Here is a 22783-nt window from a genome sequence, read left to right as displayed (position 1 = left end):
AAACGTTTTCAATAAACTTTTTTTTTTACTTTTTACGTCATAGTTTATTTTTTTACTTCGACTCTACCACGTCATCTCATATCAACTCCCGGGCGAAGCCGGGTTTTTTAGCTAGTACTATTATAAAGGCGAAAGTTTGTATGGATGTATGGATGTTTGTTACTCTTTCACGTAAAAACTACTGAACCGATTACAATGAAATTTAGCACACATATAGAGGGTAACTTGGATTAACACATAGGATAGGTTTTATCCCGGAAATCCCACGGGAACGGGAACTATGCGGGTTTTCCTTTGAAAACGCAGGCGAAGCCGCGGGCGGAAATCTAGTATACCAATAAAATAACCATTGTGACCTATTTATTTACAATTATGTATATGTAATGAAGTAACATTTAGTAAACTACTTATATGCTTTTAAAATTCCGTAAAATTATCATAATTATATAAACTTCGGAGATCATAATTATATCTCTGGACTACTGGGTTTTTCTACTGCATTTAATTCTACTGATTCTTTGTCAATAGTATCAGATTTCGGGGCATCACACCCTCTTCGATCTGCCGATATAATTTCCTTCATTTTTTTCTCTAACTCCTGATAAAACTCTTCTGGGTCATCGTCATCTTTTCTTTTAGGTACCACTTCAATATTTAGCTCTGGTAAAGATTCACTCGAGTCAGTACTGCTGCGTCGCTCTCGCGATTCTGATGAGGGAGATAACCCTGAAAGTAAATGAACAATGATTTAGTTATTATACCTTTTCTTTATTTTTCCGATCGCATTGGAATCACTACATAGTATAAAACAAAGTCGCTTTCTCTGTCCCTATGTCCCTTTGTACGCTTAAATCTTTGAAACTACGCAGTGTACGCTACGATGTGACAAAACACATTTAATTCTACTGATTCTTTGTCAATAGTATCAGATTTCGGGGCATCACACCCTCTTCGATCTGCCGATATAATTTCCTTCATTTTTTTCTCTAACTCCTGATAAAACTCTTCTGGGTCATCGTCATCTTTTCTTTTAGGTACCACTTCAATATTTAGCTCTGGTAAAGATTCACTCGAGTCAGTACTGCTGCGTCGCTCTCGCGATTCTGATGAGGGATATAACCCTGAAAGTAAATGAACAATGATTTAGTTATTATACCTTTTCTTTATTTTTCCGATCGCATTGGAATCACTACATAGTATAAAACAAAGTCGCTTTCTCTGTCCCTATGTCCCTTTGTACGCTTAAATCTTTGAAACTACGCAACGGATTTTGATGCGGTTTTTTTAATAGATAGAGTGATTCAAGAGGAAGGTGTATATGTATAATAATTAAATTAAATAGTGGAGAAGTACTGTTATTTTTGAGGTTTCTAATGTGATGCCGTAAATAATTACATTTTTTCCTCTTACCTACATTGCAAACGCAGGCTAAACCCTACGAGTTTTATCAAAATAATGTACTAAGTATTGAAAAGGTCTACAGAAAAGTCCGTGATGGTATATATTATGTCTATCTCTTATGGATAACCCACAATAACTTTCTTTTGTCATTTACTTTAAAAATTGCGGGACGTAGCGTTTGCGGCGGTACCGGCCGGCCGCCATTGCACCCGTGCGAAGCCGGGGCGGGTAGCTAGTTTATATATAAAGAATAGTTTATGAGCAAACATAAACTACAAGTATCTTTTGCACATGATATCCCTCATAGAAGTGGACTTCATCACAGGGCCGTAGCTAGTCGAATTTGAGGTAGGGCAGCGGTTCATCATCATTATCTCCAGCAAAATTAGCCATAAGAGGTTAAAAAATACTAATAGCAGTACAGGCTTCTATTTTGATAAAATAAATATTGTCTCAACTTACTTGGTTCCTCCTCAAAATATTCTTCATTACTTAAGCGCGACATATTTAATTAATAGAGTTTTGTTTGATTTAACAATTAAATGAGATTATCGTGTTTAAAAAAATACTCTTGAAGAGGGTAGACGTGAATTAAAAGAATTCTAATTACGATGATCTGGGATCAGGAGTTGCCATTTGAAAAAAAAAGAAGAAGAAGAAGAATTACGATGATAGTCATGCCTAAACTGTGAACACGAAATGAAATGAGATAACTAAATAAACATTTAATTAAGTGTACAAATTGTATTTATCCATATAAAAATTCGCCAGTGTGATTCGTTTTTGGTTCAAGCAGTCACAAAATTCATCGATTTACCTATACTTTATATAATTATCTGTGTTCAGAGTATTCGGCCTGATTACCGGCTGTATGCCTATTTACCTAATATGTAGTATAAAAAATTGTCCCTGGAGTAGCATAAATGGCGAAAAATCGCCTACGTTGGCAACACTGATTAAAAACAAAAATTAGCATCAAACTTGTGTTTAGCTATCGGTTTAAATGTGTGGGTTTGGCGACAGTGGTTTTCATATTAATAATTATGACACTATAGCACTTCTATTTGTTTTAATTGCTCCGAGGTTTTTACTGTTCTGTGCCCGAGACCAGTGTTGCCAGCAAGACTAACATAAAATTTGCTAAATGGCTGTTAAAATTTTGCCAAAATTTTGCTAAAGGATTTATAATTAAGCTAAATATTTTGCTAAAAATTTTTAATGTCAAATAAAACGACATTTTACTTAAAATTTTATATATCCAACACATTTATTTACACATAATATGTAAATAATGACATCATAAATAATAACATCTCATATTCGAGTGTGTTATTATCAAATAAAATATTAATATCTTGGTCTTCATCCGCAGCCGATAATGTTGACGTAGACGTGGAAGCCTCATTGCCAAGACTATATATTTCCTTGGTGCCTATAGAGCGCAGTACATTATCCGGAACTGTGTAAGAGTAGCAGCATTTTCCTGCCCTCTTTAGGTCGAATCTTATGTATAAAATGGCATTTAAAGTTTTTACCGACAAACGGTTGCGAAGCTTAGTTTTGACGACATTCATTTGGCTAAAAACACGTTCTATTTCCGCGTTGGAATGTGGTAGTGATAATAATGATATTGCCAGCTGTGATAAATCTGCAAAAGGGTTATTACCAGCTGCGTCTTTATAATCCATTACTTCATTCCAGAATTCCAAGGTGGAAGTTGTGCATGTCCATGAAATGTCGACTAAATTTACGTATGCAAGGTAGCAAAACTGTAGTTGGTTTCATATGGTTTAACTTTTATTATATAATATTTTATATGCTAAAAAATAAGCTATATGCTAGACAACAAATAAAAATGCTAAACAATGTAAAAATATGCTAAATTTAGCATAAATTATGCCAAATTGGCAAGACTGCCCGAGACGTTACTCTAGAAATCGAAATCTGACATCAGTAATCGAATGCAGTGAATAAAAATCATCATAATAATAAACGCGTTGTGTTTTTTTATTATACTTGCCCTTTTTTTGCTCCTTAAATTTACGAAAGAAAGTATACTACTTTAAAAGGGATTCGCTTGATGAATTTTAAAATTGATATGTGTATCAAGTTCGAGCGACACATGTTTCTAGTCAGTATCGATTAATTCACTATAATCGATGTTTCACTTTCTAAGCAGGTTACCTCTCTTCGAAGATAAATTTGATAGACGTCAAAATTCAAATCAATGTTGCGTACCTACAAGTTGCGACTTGCGTATTTTGGCTGTTTGGGCGTTTGGCATGGTTTTAACAGTTGACTGTTGAAGATTATGAAAACAAAGAAAATAATAAGGTTGATGGTTCATAATAATTTCATATCGCCGATCTTCTCATTACAGAAAGTGCATATATTGCTATTAATTATGTTCAGTCTTGCAAGGTGTGAAGTGATTTATTGGTTTATTGTGGCCAAATCTTAATCTGTTGATTGTGATGATAAACTCACGACTAGTTACATCCAGCTCATCATACCAAGGTCTTCTCTGTAAATCTTCTTGAATATTTCCATACCATTTTCCTTTAAATTTCTGATCCTACTTCCAGAATTCTAACCACGTACTATTTAACGAGACATTTACATCGGAATACTCTACTCTACTACTACTACTCTTACTACTACTACTACTCTTTCAAATAAACTCACCCGCAATTTTTTACTTTTTGTCAAGGTGTACAAGTTTATAATATTATTCTAAAACGTTAGAAGTGAATTGTAAATCCTTTGAAATAAATGTATCTAAATCTAATTTACTTTTTGGTTCTTATTTGATTAACTTTTCATCTGGGATTGTTAATATATTATATAATATAAAAATTTGTGTGATTTATTGGTAGGTATACTATCTGCACACCTTACTCTTTCAAATAAAGAAATAAGTAATTACTTATGTATTCAAATTCACATTGGCGTCCATATATTCTGTGCCTCCAGTGAATAAGGGAATAACTCAAAAACAGCACTTTTCAGGAGAGACAAAAAACTATATATCAATACTAAATCTTTATTAATTCAAAATTTTAAGCTTGTATGTGTAAGATATGATGTTAGACTATATTTTTACATATGAACACATGTTGTAACAACCCCAGAAATATACTTTTTTCGTGTTTTTTGTAGTTGTGGCCTTATGAACGAGTACTTCATGGAATAACTCAATGTATTCACATAATTTTTTTTTTACTCTTTGCAATATAACGACTTATGCCCTTATGCACTATGTTCATAATCGCACAACACGACTTATATTATTGCCAGTTTTGGTTTTATAGAAATGATGTGACTTATTATGCTTGAAATTTGTGTACTTTATGACTCAATTGAGGCTTTTTAGTGGAAAAACTATGCACGTAGCTTGAAAAACGAATGAAATCAACGGGTTTTTTTTATCGTTATTAGATAATAAAAACAAAACATCATTTAGGTATTTATGCATTTAACCCTAGAAGTCCAATCTACGTAAATTTGACGTATGAACTCTTCTATATTTACCATCGAATCGCTGCAAAATCCAGAACCAACTTATTAGCCGTCGAGACCTAGCAGTACATAGTTGGCTCATCCATGTAAATTCCGCCATTTGGTTGTAAAGAGGATGTTGTGCGTCATTTTGACGTATAATTGGGCTTTTCGTAACTTTTAAAATTGTTTCAAATTTTTATTTTGTGATTTATTTGAATGATTTTTTTCCAAGTCACGTTTCACATGATATCTATAGTATTATACTATAGATTGAGTATAAAATGGGATCCAGACAACTTTTATACTAGGACGAAAAACCTTCAATTTTAGTAAATGACGATTATTGTCCTCCGCTGGATTTGGACTTCAAGCAAAGGGATTGGGTGGCTGAAGATGTTGTCCGGAGTAAAACCGAATATGTTATGGGGTTTTGTTACCCATGTATAATGAAAGTCGTAGATTGTAAAATAAACCTTTAATCGATCTTTCAATAATACAGTACTATGTTGTTAATGCTATACAATGTTTCACCAGTCACCACAATGAGTCTAGTCTGTACAGGTTAGCAGGAGACAATCATTGAGTATTGGTATTAAATACGTATCAACTGCGTATTGCGTTTTGCGTATTAACTATTGTCCTAGTGAATCATTTTCACTATCGTCGAATCAATTTAAAATTCGATCAAGTGCGTTCCGTTTCGGAACGCCACAGATAATAAAATATAGATAATAAAAGTGGCAACGCCACAATGTCATGGTGGTATACATTGAGGATACAAGCACTATAAAGAGATAAGAGAAGCCCGAAAACCATATTCCTGTATGTTCAGTTAATACAGGAAAAGTTATAGGTGGTCAGTGGCGATATTTTACGGCATGATATAGAATTTTAACAATTTCTATATCATATAATATCAAAATAATGTAGATAAATGCTAATGCTTCCTTCTAGGGAAGCGCGCTCCATCATAGGCCACATCTCAGCTTACCATTAGGCGAGATCGTGGTCAAGCGCTTCCCTATCACACAATAAAAAATAAAAAAAAATAAATAAATAAAATACAATGAGCCGCAAAGATTTTATGAAAAAATTAAGCACAGATTTGAAGGTGCCTTGGATGCAAATACGACTTGTGGCACGCACTTTGAAGAGACTCTACGTGACAATAGCCCAATTTTTTCAAAATATGTGGTACCAGAGTATCCATAAAATGTTTACGAAAATGCAGGACCAAAGAAGTATCGATATTGCGGATTTTTTTCCCATAAAAAAGGCAAATTACCAAAGCACAGTGGCTAAAACGCTCATAAATTGTCAAGACTGGTTATAAATACTTTTTTTTTATGCGACTATTATAGACTATAGTATTATTGTCTTGATTATTGTAGTTAGATAATTTTTTTGAAAAAAGATTAAAAACGAGTTATTTTTTAAAAACTTACCCAATTATAAGAAGAAAATATAAGTTTAACATTTTTTGTTGGCTTTTTTTAGATGATTCAATTATCGTTCTGTATTTATATAAACAAAGAGTATAATATCATTAAATGCACTTAATGTGTTAACTGTATTTTTAATATCTATTGCAAAAAATAGTTAATTTCCATAGAAATATATTAGTATCCCAAGTTAACTGATAAATACCTTTTTTTAAAAATATAAAGATTTGTTGTTGCAGATTTATTGAAAAAAACGATTTAAAAATAATAAGGAATAGTGTGTGTTGTTTCCGTGCAGTATTCAATTAATAGACCAATAGCAACACGGCATTAATGCCAAACTGTCTCATGTCGTCACTTGAACCAATGACACTAAAAGAGTTGTTCCTTTATGCTCATGAAACTGTATATAATATTATGTAGTATTTAATAAACTATAATATTATGCTTTTAAAAATATACGTGTTTGTGAAAAAGTAAATTCTAGCCTATGTTCAAATAAAAATAGTAGGTAGCGTTTATTTCCCTCTAAGTAAGTAGTGTGTATTGTGTATCAAAAGTAACATTCAATTATGTATTGTGTTAATTTTATTTATTACGGATTCAACATCAAACAACTCTACGGTAAGTATCAAGGTGCGTATTAACTATAGAGCTATTATTTATTACCTTACCTAATACCTATAGGTATGTTATAGCTAATTGCTGCTGGGCGCTGGCTGCGATTTCGTCCATGTATCTACTGAAAGGTTTCATGACATAATATGAGCACAGGGGAATAAAATAAAAATACCAGTATGTACATCCAAAAATATTTATTTCAATTATTACAAATTATCCTTAATCTAATTTTGAAAATCTAACACTGAATTAGATTCCTTACAATAATATTATTCAAATTAATAACAAAATAACGTATTTTACGGCTAAATTAATATTGAACTAATTATGTAGTTAAAACACGAAAGCACATTACCTTGTTATACCAGCTGCATTAACCAAAAATTTTATATGATACAATATTTTCAACTGATATCGAAATGTACGAAAATAGTAATAATGTAATTGAACTGAGAACATAATATTTTAATATTCAGACAAAGCTGTATTGTTTCGATATACGTAGTTTTTATTGTAAACTGCACATATTTTCACATAAACGCAGGCTAAACCCTACGAGTTTTATCAAAATAATGTACTAAGTATTGAAAAGGTCTACAGAAAAGTCCGTGATGGTATATATTATGTCTATCTCTTATGGATAACCCACCTAAATAAACATTTAATTAAGTGTACAAATTGTATTTATCCATATAAAAATTCGCCAGTGTGATTCGTTTTTGGTTCAAGCAGTCACAAAATTCATCGATTTACCTATACTTTATATAATTATCTGTGTTCAGAGTATTCGGCCTGATTACCGGCCGTATGCCTATTTACCTAATATGTAGTATAAAAAATTGTCCCTGGAGTAGCATAAATGGCGAAAAATCGCCTACGTTGGCAACACTGATTAAAAACAAAAAAACCGGCCAAGTGCGAGTCGGGCTCGCGCACAAAGGGTTCCGTAGCAGCAAATATAATAAATTACAGTTAAATCAACCTATCTCAAAAACTATAAGAGATACTTTGATCAAACCAAAAATCGTTGAAAGAGTTAATTAGCATGCATCACCTCTATTTTTTTTAGAATTTTATACCCCGTAGTTATAAAAATAGAGGGGGGGGGACATACTTTTTACGACTTTGAGAGCTGATATCTCAAAAACCGTTCACTTTAAGAAAAATGTTTTTTAGAAAACTTTATATCATTTTAAAAGACCTTTCCATTGATACCCCACACGGGTATGTACATCGAAAAAAAAAATTTCATCCCTCAGTTACATGTATGGGGGGCCCCACCCCCAATTCTTTTTTTTACTATTTAGTGTCATATTTTTGTAGCGGTTCATACAACACATATTCCCATCAAATTTCATCACTGTAGTACTTATAGTTTCCGAGTAAATCGGCTGTGACAGACGGACAGACGGACAGACGGACAGACGGACATGACGAAACTATAAGGGTTCCGTTTTTGCCATTTTGGCTACGGAACCCTAAAAAACCGGCCAAGTGCGAGTCGGGCTCGCGCACAAAGGGTTCCGTAGCAGCAAATATAATAAATTACAGTTAAATCAACCTATCTCAAAAACTATAAGAGATACTTTGATCAAACCAAAAATCGTTGAAAGAGTTAATTAGCATGCATCACCTCTATTTTTTTTAGAATTTTATACCCCGTAGTTATAAAAATAGAGGGGGGGGGACATACTTTTTACGACTTTGAGAGCTGATATCTCAAAAACCGTTCACTTTAAGAAAAATGTTTTTTAGAAAACTTTATATCATTTTAAAAGACCTTTCCATTGATACCCCACACGGGTATGTACATCGAAAAAAAAAATTTCATCCCTCAGTTACATGTATGGGGGGCCCCACCCCCAATTCTTTTTTTTACTATTTAGTGTCATATTTTTGTAGCGGTTCATACAACACATATTCCCATCAAATTTCATCACTGTAGTACTTATAGTTTCCGAGTAAATCGGCTGTGACAGACGGACAGACGGACAGACGGACAGACGGACATGACGAAACTATAAGGGTTCCGTTTTTGCCATTTTGGCTACGGAACCCTAAAAATTAGCATCAAACTTGTGTTTAGCTACTCAAATTTCGACGGACCGAAGGACGATTTTTAAAAACACAAGATTTAATTTACACGTCTTTAATTAGTGCTTTCTACATTCAGAATGAATTAAACTAAAACTTAAACTAATAAACTTATCTCTAAACAAAAATGCAGCGTTTGAAGAAATACAATATGTATGCATTAAGGCGATGCAGGGTGGCCATAGTTTGCTGCGTTAACAAATATGACATCGCTCGCATGTACTGCGGGTGGCCCCGATATAACTCCTCCATCCTCAGTTTCAAGAAAATCTGAAGGGTTTTCTTGAATACATTTTTTTCTTAATTTAGACTTAATAACTATGACGATTACAATTATAATTACGATTAATACAAAAGTTATAATGTTAATCACTCCGACGGCACTATTCACTGTACTATTAAACTGGTTTTCACTATTTTCACTATTTTCAATTAAATGCCTACGCATATTTATGTCAGTTAAATTTGCACCCTTCAGGTTAACAGGCTTCCTGTCGGTCTGGGAGTTCATCAAATTTGGTAATATAATTTTTGGTAAACTTGGGTATATAATATCATTTCCATTCCCTTCATATTTCTTTAGTGTTATATCTCCGATTTTCACGTAGCAGCCAATCTCGTCTAACGCCAATAAATAAGTACCACGAAGAAATTCTTGGGTTACCTCATTTTCACAGACCTTAGTAAGTACTGTTTCCACATTTACGTAAAGTATCCATCTATTTGGTAGAACATTGTCGATTTTCACGTCATCTATGGAAATGGGAATTGGCTGACAACTGGAAACATTTGTAGATAGTCGCAGAAGATCGGTTAAACAATCGTCTTTGTATAGTGTTGATGTCAGTATTTCCGGGCATAGGAACCGGTCTTCGTCAATTTCTTTGCATGGTTGTGAAAGTGACATCGTTTTCAACCCCTTCACAAGGATGTAAGGGTATTTGGGAAGGATAAGGGAAGTCTGACCTTTTTCTGTGTTAAATATAGGTAAAGGTATTATTTTAAAATATGAGTAAATATCATCAGTAATTAATGGAATAGTCATTACGAATTTTATTTGACTTTGTTTTATATGTTTTTTTGTTCAACTTTGTTCAACTTTCAGTACGGAATGAGTTTATCAAGTATCAAACGAGTAGGTTTGATATGTATGTTCTGATTTTAAGAGTTCTTCAACTTAGGTTAACTTAGGTTTCAAAGTTCTATTGGGAATTATTGATTAATAACTTGATAACTGTATAATTCTATAATTTTTCATTATGTGATTATTTGGAGCGAAAATTAATTAATTTTGAAAAAGGAAGGGATGTAGTGTATCTATGAAATAGATATATACATTGTCTCACGTACACCAGTGGTGGGGATAGCTTATAGCTGTCATTAGTCAGTCGACGGCCGATGCCGGACTGGAATGGACGTGTTCCCGCACTATTGAGTGTAGTGGTGAGCCAGTGCAATTCTACATATATACGTACTGTAAGCACAGTACAAGTGGCGACGAGGTAAAAGGTCAGTGTTACAATATTATAAAGAGTACGCGTGCAGTAAAAAGTTTTAAGAAATTTCATAAAAAAGGGAGAGGGTATGTAGTAACATACCAGAATTCATTTTGAAATGTAAAAGACAGAATAACAGTTACGTCCGTTGGTTCATATTAAATACAAATGCAATTTCAATCTTATCCGAAATCCTTCACAAGTTAAAATAGAACGAGTTATTGAGGAAACCTAGTTTAGAGGCTTCTGTGATAATAGATATTTAATGAACAGTACCGTGTTTAGGTTGTTGGAAAATAATTACTTACTCACTATTTAATTGCGCTTATTTGTTCCACTCGGAAGGAGAAAAAATAAGTATAAACTTACTATGTACACACTGAATTCATAATACACTTATTAACCAATAATTAAACAATAAATGCTGATAAAAACAAATAGACCCGCATTCAAGGAATAAGAACGAACGATTTTAAATATAGACAGAATTAAACTGTATTGGAAAATTTTAGAACTACCCGCACATTAATGAATATTTTAGCCGCAGAACGCATACAACGCTTATACCACGACTCGTTAAATGCGAATATAAATATGAAATAAAATATTTAAAATACTTGTTTGAGTAATATATACATAAAATGATAAAAATACATACACTAAAATACTGGGTGTTAGCCACACCTAGTTTTATTATATTATTCAAGTGGCAAACTATTTAAGTGTCAATGTTTTCACGACTGCTACTTATCTATAACTAATTTCGTTAAAATTAGAAATAAAAATTTAAAATGTCGTTAGACTATAAATAAATTGGGTAAATTAATATATATCCATGTTTGTTTAATGCATAAAAAGCTACAATATAAATACAAGTGGTAACCTGTAGTAATTACCAAGATGTGACAAAGTATTATGGACTCGCAACCGCCATTGTTATAATTTTATATTATTATGACATTACATGTAAATTGGGCGGCTAAGCATGGGACGACCTCCCACAAGATGGACAGACGACCTGGTTAGAGTGGCTGGGAGTCACTGGATGCAGGCCGTCCAGCAGTGGACGTTCCATGGCTGAAACGACGACGACGAGTAAACTCGTTTGTATTTTTTCATATTCTATTTGAAATGATAGATGGACTTCCATTAAATTGGATGTATTGACTTCCATTAAATTGGAAGTATGGACTTCCATTAAATTGGTAGTATGGACTTCCTTTAAATAGGAGGTTGGGACTTCCTTTGAATAGGAGGTATTGATTCCCTATATATAGGAGGTATGAAAGAAAGAAAGAAAGATGACTTCCTTTAAATAGGAGGTAGGGACTTCCTTTGAATAGGAGGTATTGATTCCCTATATATAGGAGGTATGAAAGAAAGAAAGAAAGATGACTTCCTTTAAATAGGAGGTAGGGACTTCCTTTGAATAGGAGGTATTGATTCCCTATAAATAGGAGGTATGAAAGAAAGAAAGAAAGATGACTTCCTTTAAATAGGAGGTACTGACTTCCTTTAAATAGGAGGTATTGATGCCCTTTAAATAGGAGGTACTGACTTCCTTTAAATAGGAGGTATTGATTCCTTTAAATAGAAGGTCTGGACTTCCTTTAAATAGGAAGTATCGATTTCCTTTTAAAAGGAGGTATGGATTTCCGTTGAATAGGAGAAATTGACATTCCTTAAATGGGAGGTGTGCCATCGGGACGAGGCTACTTTACATTCCAACGTTTTCAATGGGAAAATGTATCCAACAGTAATTCTACGTGTCACTCTTTGGTTGGTGCCAAAGGTAAGGTGTCGAGGTCGACAAGTGCCAGCAGGCCGGCAACTTCACCTTGCGCAGCACGGATGGCGCTGCCGCTCTCACCACCGCTTCGAACGCCATGTCATCGCGTCGTGCACCGCAGGAGTCGAGCTTCGAGCGTCATGCATCGAGTATCATTCGTTGATACGCAACACGATATCCTAGGTACCGTGACATCACATCTGGGTCCGCGACACCATGCCTGGTGTCCGCTACCACGTCGAGCAACGTGTCAACACATCCAGCCGGTGCTCATCGGAATCCAGGGTGACGTATAACTGGGTGACTGGTACCAAACTAATCTGTATTGCAATCATTCACATAAAACGGTCAGTAGATAATATAATTTCACATTGAGTGTGCAATTAGAAAAATAAAGTAAGTTTTCAAACTATAGTAACTTCACAATGATGGTAATACTGAACAGATTTTGTTGTAGGTTGTAACGTACAAAACCAGTGTGTAGTTAAATCTTATTACATTAAATTTAACCCAACGTTTTACCTAGTTATATAATTATTATCTCGTGTTATATTGCGAGTAGTTTGGAACCTACTGGGGGGTAACCGGCACCTTTAGAATAACAGTCTTATTATGGGTACGTTTTGTTGCGTTCACAAAATAACCTTACTTTTTTAGCACCGGGACCTTCTAAAACATATGAAAAACAATTGCAACAAGACTGTTTCGAGCGGTTTCGAGACGTCAATCGAAAAATTGGAACCGGCACGCTCTCTTTGACATTTAGCATTCTTGTTGTAATGTCATTAATGACAGTTTTAAGCAATTTTAGTGAAGTTGTAAATATGGAACTTTTATAACATTATTTTGAATATTATTAAAAGAATACACATCAAATTTAAGTGAAACGTATGTAGTTGGAAATCTATTTAATAAATGAAGCTTTTAAAGAAGACAATACATTTATTATATTAAAAATGCAAAATTAACATAACTACATCGGGTTGTTCCAAGAAAAGGCTTCAAACCTTTTGATTTAAGAAGAATCGTGTAAATAATTTATTATTGCGAAGTGCGCAATCATCACGAGTCTCTATGAGATATGGGGGCATCATATGAACAATCTTAAAATACAATTATAACCTACAGATTTATCTGTGTAAGATAAAAGTAATGTAAGTACCATACCCAATGCAAATCTTAAGAGTATATTTAAAAATACGTTTGTTTATGTACACATTCTCCACTTGTTATTTCTCTATATAATAAAATGCAACCCTACTTATTCTCTAAACATCAATTTTATCTAATACCTACTTAATGTAAATCTATAAAAGATTGTTTATTATTTCTTCTTGATTCAATATATTTTATCATGTTATATTATTTATATAATAAAACACTTAAAAGTAAAGCTACACTCAAATGCACTACCCATATTATACTTGTGGAGTAGGTAAGGAGTAAGGTAAGTGCCGAAGACTGATGATTGGAATAATGACACGAAGAATAGAGGAAGACGTATATATTTGTAATTACGTTTACAATAAATTTGAGATCAAGCGACATACGCTCCGCGTCGAGGTCAGAACACGACTGCCTCTCTGCGGCCGGCCTGCGCTCGCGCAACGTGATGCGCCCCCCGCGCGCGGCCCCGCATCGTACGATTGGTCGAAGCTTATCGCGACCTAACGGTACTCCTCGGTCCTAGGGAGGACATCGTTCGATAAAACATTATCGATAATTTAATAAAGTTAACTATCGATAATTTATTGCTTGTACGCATCGCTTGTAATGATAAAATGTTAATATAATATAATATGTATATATATTATAATATGTATGTATATGTATGTATATGTGTAACCTACTGTAATAATGAGACACCTACACCACCCCCCTCCAGAGACCGTCAAGGGCGATAAAAATCAGTAAATCTTACCCGGCGCCCAGAACGAGTGACATACTCTTTGGGTATAACTGGCGGAGGTTCTTCTTTATGGTCAGACAGTATGAAGGCCGGTTTAATACGGTCTATCGATACTGTGACCTCGTTGTTCTTTAACAATATCTTAAAAACTTTACTTCCCCTTGATAAAACTTTATGTGGACCTGAATAAGCCGGTGTTAGAGAACCACGTGATGCGTCTTCACGGAGGAAAACGTGATCACAAGTGGCGAGATCCTTATAAACGAAGGTATTCGGCTTACCATGGCGAGTTGTTGGTGTTGGCTGCAGCTGTCTGGCAAAATTTCTGATGCGAGCTATGAAATCAGAAGTATCGGTAGTACCTACTGTGACGGGGTTAAAAAATTCACCCGGTAACCTCAGAGGTTCGCCGTATACCAGCTCAGCCGATGAAGACTGGAGATCTTCTTTGATTGCTGTTCGAATGCCTAACAGCACCCATGGTAAAGACTCGGTCCATCCCTCATTCCCATGACATACGACAGCGGCTTTGAGTTGTCGATGGAAACGTTCCACCAGCCCGTTGCATGTTGGATGGTAAGCAGTTGTATGCTTATGTTCGAACGCGGCTATCTTGGACAAACTTTGGAATAGCGCCGACTCGAACTGACGACCACGGTCGGTTGTAATATTTGTAGGGCAGCCGAATCGAGCTATCCAGCCCGAGAGCAAGGCTTTGGCAACTGTCTCCGCTGTGATGTCCTCGATCGGTATTGCTTCTGGCCAACGAGTAAACCTGTCTACCGCCGTCAGACAATACCGGTAACCATTGGAGGGAGGAAGGGGTCCCACAAGGTCAATGTGGATGTGTTTAAACCGTGTCCTGGGTAAATTGAACGTACCTAATGGAGCAGTCACGTGGCGTGTTACCTTGGCACGTTGACATGGGATGCAGGCTCGTGCAAACTCTCTGCAGTCCTTGCGCACTCCTGGCCATACGAATCGCTCAGCAACTAATTTAGCCGATGCATTAGCGCCAGGGTGGCTGAGTGAGTGCAGGCTGTCGAAGACCTGCTTCCTGAAAAATTTGGGTACATATGGTCTGGAAGTCGGCGTACTTACGTCGCAGTACAGAGCTATACGACTTCCAGGTATGTGTAGTTTCTCCAGGCGCAATGATGAGCCCTCTTCTAGTAACTTAGAAAGCTCGTTGTCCGCAGCCTGGGCCTTGGCTAAAGTCTCGAGGTCGACAGGCGCTCCCAGTTCCTCGATCCGCGACAGGGTATCAGCAACGACATTATCCTTACCCGCTATATGTCGTATATCAGTTGTGAACTGGGAAATGAAGTCTAAATGTCTATACTGCCTGGGTGAACAGTTTTTCTTCCTTTCATGGAATGCAAAACTGATCGGCTTATGATCAGTATAGACTATGAAGTGTCGGGCCTCGAGCATATGCCGGAAGTGTTTTACCGCTTCATAAATGGCAAGTAGTTCCCTGTCATAAGGTGAGTACTTTACCTGAGAAGGGCTTAACTTTCGTGAGAAAAAAGCTAACGGCTCCCACGAGTTGTCCTTAAATTGTTGAAGAACTGCACCGATCGCCTTGTCTGACGCATCAGTCACCAGGGCGAGCTTAGCAGAGCAGTCTGGATGTGCTAGAAGAGCGGCGTTAGTCAAGCTCTCCTTACAAGCTTCGAAGGCAGCTAGGGTCTCCCTTGTGAGCTGGATAGGGTGTGATCCTTTTACTGAACCAGTCAACAACGCGTGCAAAGGGGCTTGAACTTCAGCAGCGTGAGGAAGAAATCTCCTATAAAAATTAAGCATGCCCAAAAATGCCCTTAGTTGCCGGACGTTGGTGGGTGCAGGGAAATCCTTAATCGCCTGGACTTTGACGTCAAGTGGTCGGGAGCCTCGTTCGGAGATGCTATAACCTAAAAATGTTACCTCTTTAGCCCCGAAAACACACTTCGACGTGTTTATCACCATGCCGTAGTCCCTCAGCCTACCAAAGATGATCCGGAGGTGCTCTTCATGCTGCTTGCCGTCGCGCGAAAACACTAAAAAATCGTCGAGATAGCAGTACACGAAATCTAGTCCCCTGGTCATCTCGTCCACAAACCTCTGGAAAGTTTGGCCCGCATTTCGAAGGCCAAAGGTCATGAAAGGGAATTCAAATAATCCAAACGGTGTGGTTATTGCCGTCTTGGGAATATCCTCTGCGCTGACAGGTATCTGATGATAGGCTTTGACCAAATCAAGGGTGCTAAAGATCTTGCAACCAGCTATAGAATGGGCAAAATCGTGAATATGACGAATTGGGTACCTGTCGGGCACAGTGCGGGCGTTCAACATGCGGTAATCGCCGCACGGCCGCCAACCGTTGTCCTTCTTACACGCTAGGTGAAGCGGAGAGGACCATGGACTCTTCGAAGGTCTGGCAATCCCGCTGGCGAGCATGGACTGAAATTCCTGCTGAGCAATTTTTAATTTATCAGGCGCAAGACGGCGGGGTGATGAGGAAACTGGAGGCCCTGGCGTCGTGAGTATGTGATGTGTGGTGTTGTGGAGTACTGTGCGATGCGTACCAGCTGGTCGAGTGATCTCTGGGAACTCGGTAAGAATTTTGTGATAAGGAGTATCACCAGTTACAACTTTGACAGAATAAAGGCTAGTATTACAATCAGCTACGAGGCTAGCTACAGCAGTTACAGAAGTAGTATTATCAACTAAGCGCTTATGTCTACAATCTACCATAAGATTATAAAAGTTCAAAAAGTCTACGCCTATGATAGGTTTTGATACATCTGCTACTACAAAACGCCAAGAAAAGCATCTGCGTAAGCCAAAATCTAAATTTAAATGGATGTAGCCGTATGTTGAGATATTGGACCCGTTGGCAGCGCACAGTTGAAACCCTGTTGGAGCACGACGATCTCGCAGCACCGAGCGTGGGAAGACACAGAGGTCGCTACCAGTGTCGACCAGAAATTGCGTCTTCGAGGATCGGTCGGTGACGAAGAGGCGACCAGTAGAGGATGGGCAATCGTCAGTCGCCATTATCGACCGCCCATGGAGTTTTCCGCCTTGAAGTCACAGGGGCGAATGCATTTACTGGCCCTGTCTCCAAATTTGCCGTGGTACCAGCAAAGTGGGTACTTTCGGTACTGGGACTGCGATCGTTGCCTAGAAGTTGACTGGCGTCGCGGTCGAGCAGTCCTGGATCTCGATCTTCCACTTCTCTCCGACCCCAGCTTCTGTAGTTGTCTCCGGAGTTCGGCCACCTCACGCGTCAGGTCGCTGAGAGCGGAGCCGGCGCTTTCCTGGCTCACGGAGGCGACGCCAGGATTTGAAGTCGCCAGGTCGTAGACCCGGTCCGCTAAATCGGCGAGATCTTCTAGTTTAGCCGTCCCTGGTTGACCCGCCAAGACAGTCTGCGTGCCATAGGGGAGACGGCTGATCCAGATGGTTTTTAGGAAGTCGTTCGGGACATCGGATCCTGCCAAGCTCTGTAGGTGTCGAAGGAATCGGGAGGGCTTCCTGTCTCCAAGCTCCTCGTGCATCAGGAGTTGCTTCAGCTTCTTTTCGTTTGACTCAGTCAGGCGTTTGATGAGCGTCGCTTTTAATGTCTCATATTTGTTTTCCTCAGGAGGATGTATAATGATGTCCTTTACTTCTTTGGAGTATTTGTTATCCAGTTGGTTGATAACATGATTGAACTTGGTTTGGTCACTAGTTATTCGGTTGATTGCAAACTGTCCCTCCACCTGGGCAAACCAAATCTCCGGCTCTTCTGGCCAAAATGGTGGGATACGCACGCTCATCTTGTACACCTCGTTGTCGGAATCTATCGACACTTTCCCCTCACTAGACGACTCCATCGTATGTGTTTTTTCCGTCATGATGTGTTCTTCACGGGGTCACCAGTGTGGAGTAGGTAAGGAGTAAGGTAAGTGCCGAAGACTGATGATTGGAATAATGACACGAAGAATAGAGGAAGACGTATATATTTGTAATTACGTTTACAATAAATTTGAGATCAAGCGACATACGCTCCGCGTCGAGGTCAGAACACGACTGCCTCTCTGCGGCCGGCCTGCGCTCGCGCAACGTGATGCGCCCCCCGCGCGCGGCCCCGCATCGTACGATTGGTCGAAGCTTATCGCGACCTAACGGTACTCCTCGGTCCTAGGGAGGACATCGTTCGATAAAACATTATCGATAATTTAATAAAGTTAACTATCGATAATTTATTGCTTGTACGCATCGCTTGTAATGATAAAATGTTAATATAATATAATATGTATATATATTATAATATGTATGTATATGTATGTATATGTGTAACCTACTGTAATAATGAGACACCTACACCGGGCGGGCGGGCGGTGATCGTAGGCGGGGAAGGGATAGGTGAGCATGGACATCATGGATGGACAGAAGGAGTTGTGAACTGTCAGGGGTCACCACTGTGGAGGAAGGAAGGTGGAATTCCTCCATCGAAAAAGGGAGGATCCTCGACCAGTCTACTCGACTGGCCGGCCGTGAAGGCCCCGATGGATGATGTCGGAAAGTTGTATATATAGCTCTGTAGCGAAACATTTCGCTTGCGCGATTCAGAGCGAGGTGTCGCTACATACTTATGTAATCTGTTGTTAAGGATCTCATTTAATTTTGAGAAATAATACCATTATTTATTTCCAGATTCTACAATCAATTCCGAGCACTAGGGATAAGATTACCCAGAGTAACCACATGGAAGCATTGATAGTATTCAAGAAGCTATAAAGTGCCAGCGCAACATGAATATATTTTTTTCAATAGGAAGCAATATCATGCTTTAAATGTACCTATTAGTGCAATTAAAAACATATTTTATAAATCCAAAATCTTTATTTAGTCCTTTTTATTTATTCATTGACAAAACATTTGCTCCTTTACTTCTCTTGATAACATTTATATATAAAAAAATGTAATAAAACATGGAATTATTTGAAAATAGATTCAATTCTATTTTGATTAAATATTAATTAAAAACAATTAGGTATATTACTCAAATCCAAATTTGTAAGTAAATAGCATATTAAAAAGACCCTTGATTAAAAAAATAAAGTCTTATTTATAATACCAGCCTTTAAAACTTAAAATGCAATAAACAAAAACTTTATATTAACATCACAATGAATAATTCCTGCACTTATAGTTTAATGGTATTTATTTTTTTATTTTAAATTTAAATCAATTATTGTATATTTGCATAATATAGAGTAGATAAATAATTTAAAAACTTGCAGTACTTATGTATACTTTTAATTTCATTTTTATTAAACTTAAAATGAAAACAATGTAGGTACTATATTAAGGTACAATTAAATTTTTACATTTTCAGATGTATGATACAAATATGAATATTTTAAGTGTAGAGTGTAGACATGGTGGCGCCTCCCCCAACTTGAAGTTCTCACTACCACATGATCATCTCCCAAGCCGGTACTTCCTTGTTCAATGTTTGGGCAAGCCGGCAATCAACACAACTGTGAAAGATAAATTGGATTTAAACTGATTCTTTGTTGCTTTAAAATTTAATAAGTACATTTAATATGTTTACTTTTATTATTAAAGGGCTTGTCATGGTGTATGTAATTTTAGATGTTTTTTTAAACAATGTCGGTATAGTTTGTTAAATAATAAATACTTTATTTGTTAATCATTTTTCAAGTATTTTAACATTTTAGTTGTTTATCTTGCAAATCTTAATATTGTTTTAAAAAAAAAAAGTTAAATGTGTAGGTGTGTAATTCCTTACAAAACTGTTAATATAAGTATCTTCTAACCAAACATAGATAGGTTTGCTTATAAATTAATATAAATACTTACTTTTGACCAGCTGCTCTAGTTTTTGTGAACTCCCAAATCATTTGCACTTAAACTTTCAGCAGAGAATTCTATCAACTTCGTCTCATCATAACTTTTACCTCGTTAGAAGTTATTCATGAACCTATCTTTGTCTTTGTAACTTCGGGGTCAGGGAGCTTCGCGCACTCTGCACAATGTTCTGCTGTAAGTTAAATAAAAATTACTTCAATTAAGTAACAATAATCAAAGACGAAATCATGCAAAAACCAAAACTTTATTCGTAAAAATATATCTCTGTAGTCTGTTATCATAAATCGTCCTTACTCGTACTTTATCTTACTATTTCAATATTGCTTTTCGCACTTTCTCATTTATCCAGAGATGAGATTCACATATTTAAGTTTATGTTTATCTGAAATTTTAGATAATATTATGAATTATGAGGACAGTGACATGACATTTTGATTTTTGACGTTTAATGTTCGATACAAATCATTACGACTTGGCCTAAAAGCCTCGTAGCCAAGCCATTAATCTTAAAAAAATAGACAAAACTTCGGAATTCATTCGCTCTTTGGACCAACTTTGGACATTGTAGGCAATCGTATAGTAATCATGTTGAAAAGGCTCCCGGTACCAAAATAAAGTAAGATTATTTTGTGAACTCAACAAAACAAGGTTGTTATTATAAAAATGGCGGTGATTGAAAATTAAACGTCAAAAATCCAAATGTCATAATCACTGTCCTCGTATTATTATCTGAAATTTGATAAATCAAATTGAAAAATTGCGAAAGATAAGTAATATGCATTAAAGAATGCATGAAAGAGGCATGAAAGAGCAATTGAAATAGCAAGGTAAGATAATATACGAGTAATAAATATATCTAAAACATTGGACGATTTATGACAACACAGATATATTTTTACGAATAAAGTATTGGTTTTTGCATGATTTCGTCTGTTTTGATTATTGTTAATTGAAGTAATTTTTATTTAACTTGCAGCAGAACATTGTGCAGAGTGCGCGAAGCTCCCTGACCCTGAAGTTACAAAGACAAAGGTACATAAATAACTCCTAACGAGTTAAAAGTTATGCTGAGACGAAGTTGATAGAATTCTCTGAAAGTATAAGTGCAAATGATTTGGGAGTTCACAAAAACTAGAGCAGCTGGTCAAAAGTAAATATTTATATTAATTTATAAGCAAACCTATCTATGTTTGGTTAGAAGCTACTTATATTAAAAGTTTTCTAAGGCATTGTACCTACACATTTAAGTTTTTTTTAATACAATATTAAGAATTGCAAGATAAACAACTAAAACATTGAAATACTTGAAAAATTATTAACAAATAAGGTACCTATTTAACAAACCATACCGACATTGTTTAAAAAACTTCTTTTTAGACGTTTACATACACCATGACAAGCCCTTTAATAATAAAAGTAAACATATTAAATGTACTTATTAAATTTTAAAGCAACTAAGAATCAGTTTAAGTCCAATTTATCTTTCACAGTTGTGTTGATTGCCGGCTTGCCCAAACATTGAACAAAGAAGTACCGGCTTGGGAGATGATCATGTGGTAGTGAGAACTTCAAGTTGGGGGAGGCGCCACCATGTCTACACTTAAAATATTCATATTTGTATCATACATCTGAAAATGTAAAAATTTAATTGTACCTTAATATAGTACCTACATTGTTTTCATTTTAAGTTTAATAAAAATGAAATTAAAAGTATACATAAGTACTGCAAGTTTTTAAATTATTTATCTACTCTTTATTATGCAAATACAATAATTGATTTAAATTTAAAATAAAAATATAAATACCATTAATCTATTAGTGTAGGAATTATTCATTGTGATGTAAATATAAAGTTTTTGTTTATTGCATTTTAAGTTTTAAAGGTTGGTACTTACTATAAATAAAACTTAATTTTTTTAATCAAGAGTGTTTTTAATATGCTATTTACTTACAAATTTGGATTTGAGTTATATATATCTACCTAATTGTTTTTAATAAATATTTAAGCTAAATAGAATTGAATCTAATTTCGAATGCTTCCATGTTTTATCACTTTTCTATACTAATATTATAAAGAGGAAAAGTTTGTAAGTATGTATGTAAGTATGTATGTATGTATGGTTTTCACGCAAAAACTACTGGACCGATTTCAAAAATTCTTTCACCATTAGAAAGCTGCATCTTTACTGAGCAACATAGGCTATATTGCATTTTCAAAAAAATTAGAGATCCTTACCAAAAATGCAATAATGTAACCCAAGGTGTAAAAAAATCCTCAATAAAACTTCTGTCATCGCGTGCGCTGCGGAATCTATTGAAGATAGAACAAAAAAATGTTCTACAGTATTATAGAATGGATCAATATCTACAAGAAAGTCCGCGATACCATATGTCCATCTTCAGTAGTTATGTTACTACAACAACTTTTTTACGTTTTTAAAGTAAATAGAAGTGCCGACAGTAATCAAACCATGTTATCCATACACATATATAAATCCTTATCCCATTAAATGATGTTTTATTATAGACTGTTTCAATACCAGCAAAATACTTTTTAAATGAAAAGAATTGGATATTCCATTCAAAAGATATAACGAATTTGAAAGTGTCAATCTACAGAAAATAGTAGGTATACTGTTCGAGCAGGCCGTAGTGCGGGGGTCAC

At 35.9% G+C, this 22783-nt stretch overlaps 1 protein-coding gene and 2 long non-coding RNA genes across 3 annotated transcripts; 1 reads left to right on the top strand and 2 right to left on the bottom strand.

The window, feature by feature from the left end:
* Positions 1 to 17291: 17291 nt before the first annotated feature.
* On the bottom strand, positions 17292 to 18134 carry LOC149895282 (uncharacterized). Its single transcript, XM_090119273.1, has one exon. The coding sequence runs from the start codon at positions 18132 to 18134 to the stop codon at positions 17292 to 17294; it is 843 nt and encodes a 280-aa protein (XP_089975399.1).
* Positions 18135 to 19672: 1538 nt separating this feature from the next.
* LOC149895281 (uncharacterized) lies at positions 19673 to 20402 on the bottom strand. The gene is made up of 2 exons (XR_016458493.1): positions 20110 to 20402; positions 19673 to 19766 (listed from the first exon to the last, which is right to left on the bottom strand). It is a non-coding gene; the product is annotated as an uncharacterized LOC149895281 (long non-coding RNA).
* A 58-nt stretch (positions 20403 to 20460) lies between these two features.
* LOC149895280 (uncharacterized) lies at positions 20461 to 22086 on the top strand. Its single transcript, XR_016458552.1, has 3 exons — positions 20461 to 20945; positions 21095 to 21268; positions 21609 to 22086. It is a non-coding gene; the product is annotated as an uncharacterized LOC149895280 (long non-coding RNA).
* Positions 22087 to 22783: the final 697 nt, after the last annotated feature.

This window comes from Colias eurytheme, chromosome 32, assembly GCF_061535395.1.
Source record: "Colias eurytheme isolate Ceu_HAF_F1 chromosome 32, ilColEury1 Martin Lab GWU primary, whole genome shotgun sequence".
Classification (NCBI taxonomy): domain Eukaryota; kingdom Metazoa; phylum Arthropoda; class Insecta; order Lepidoptera; family Pieridae; genus Colias; species Colias eurytheme.
Note: the sequence above shows the minus strand (reverse complement) of the source record. Positions and strands in the feature narration are given on the sequence as shown.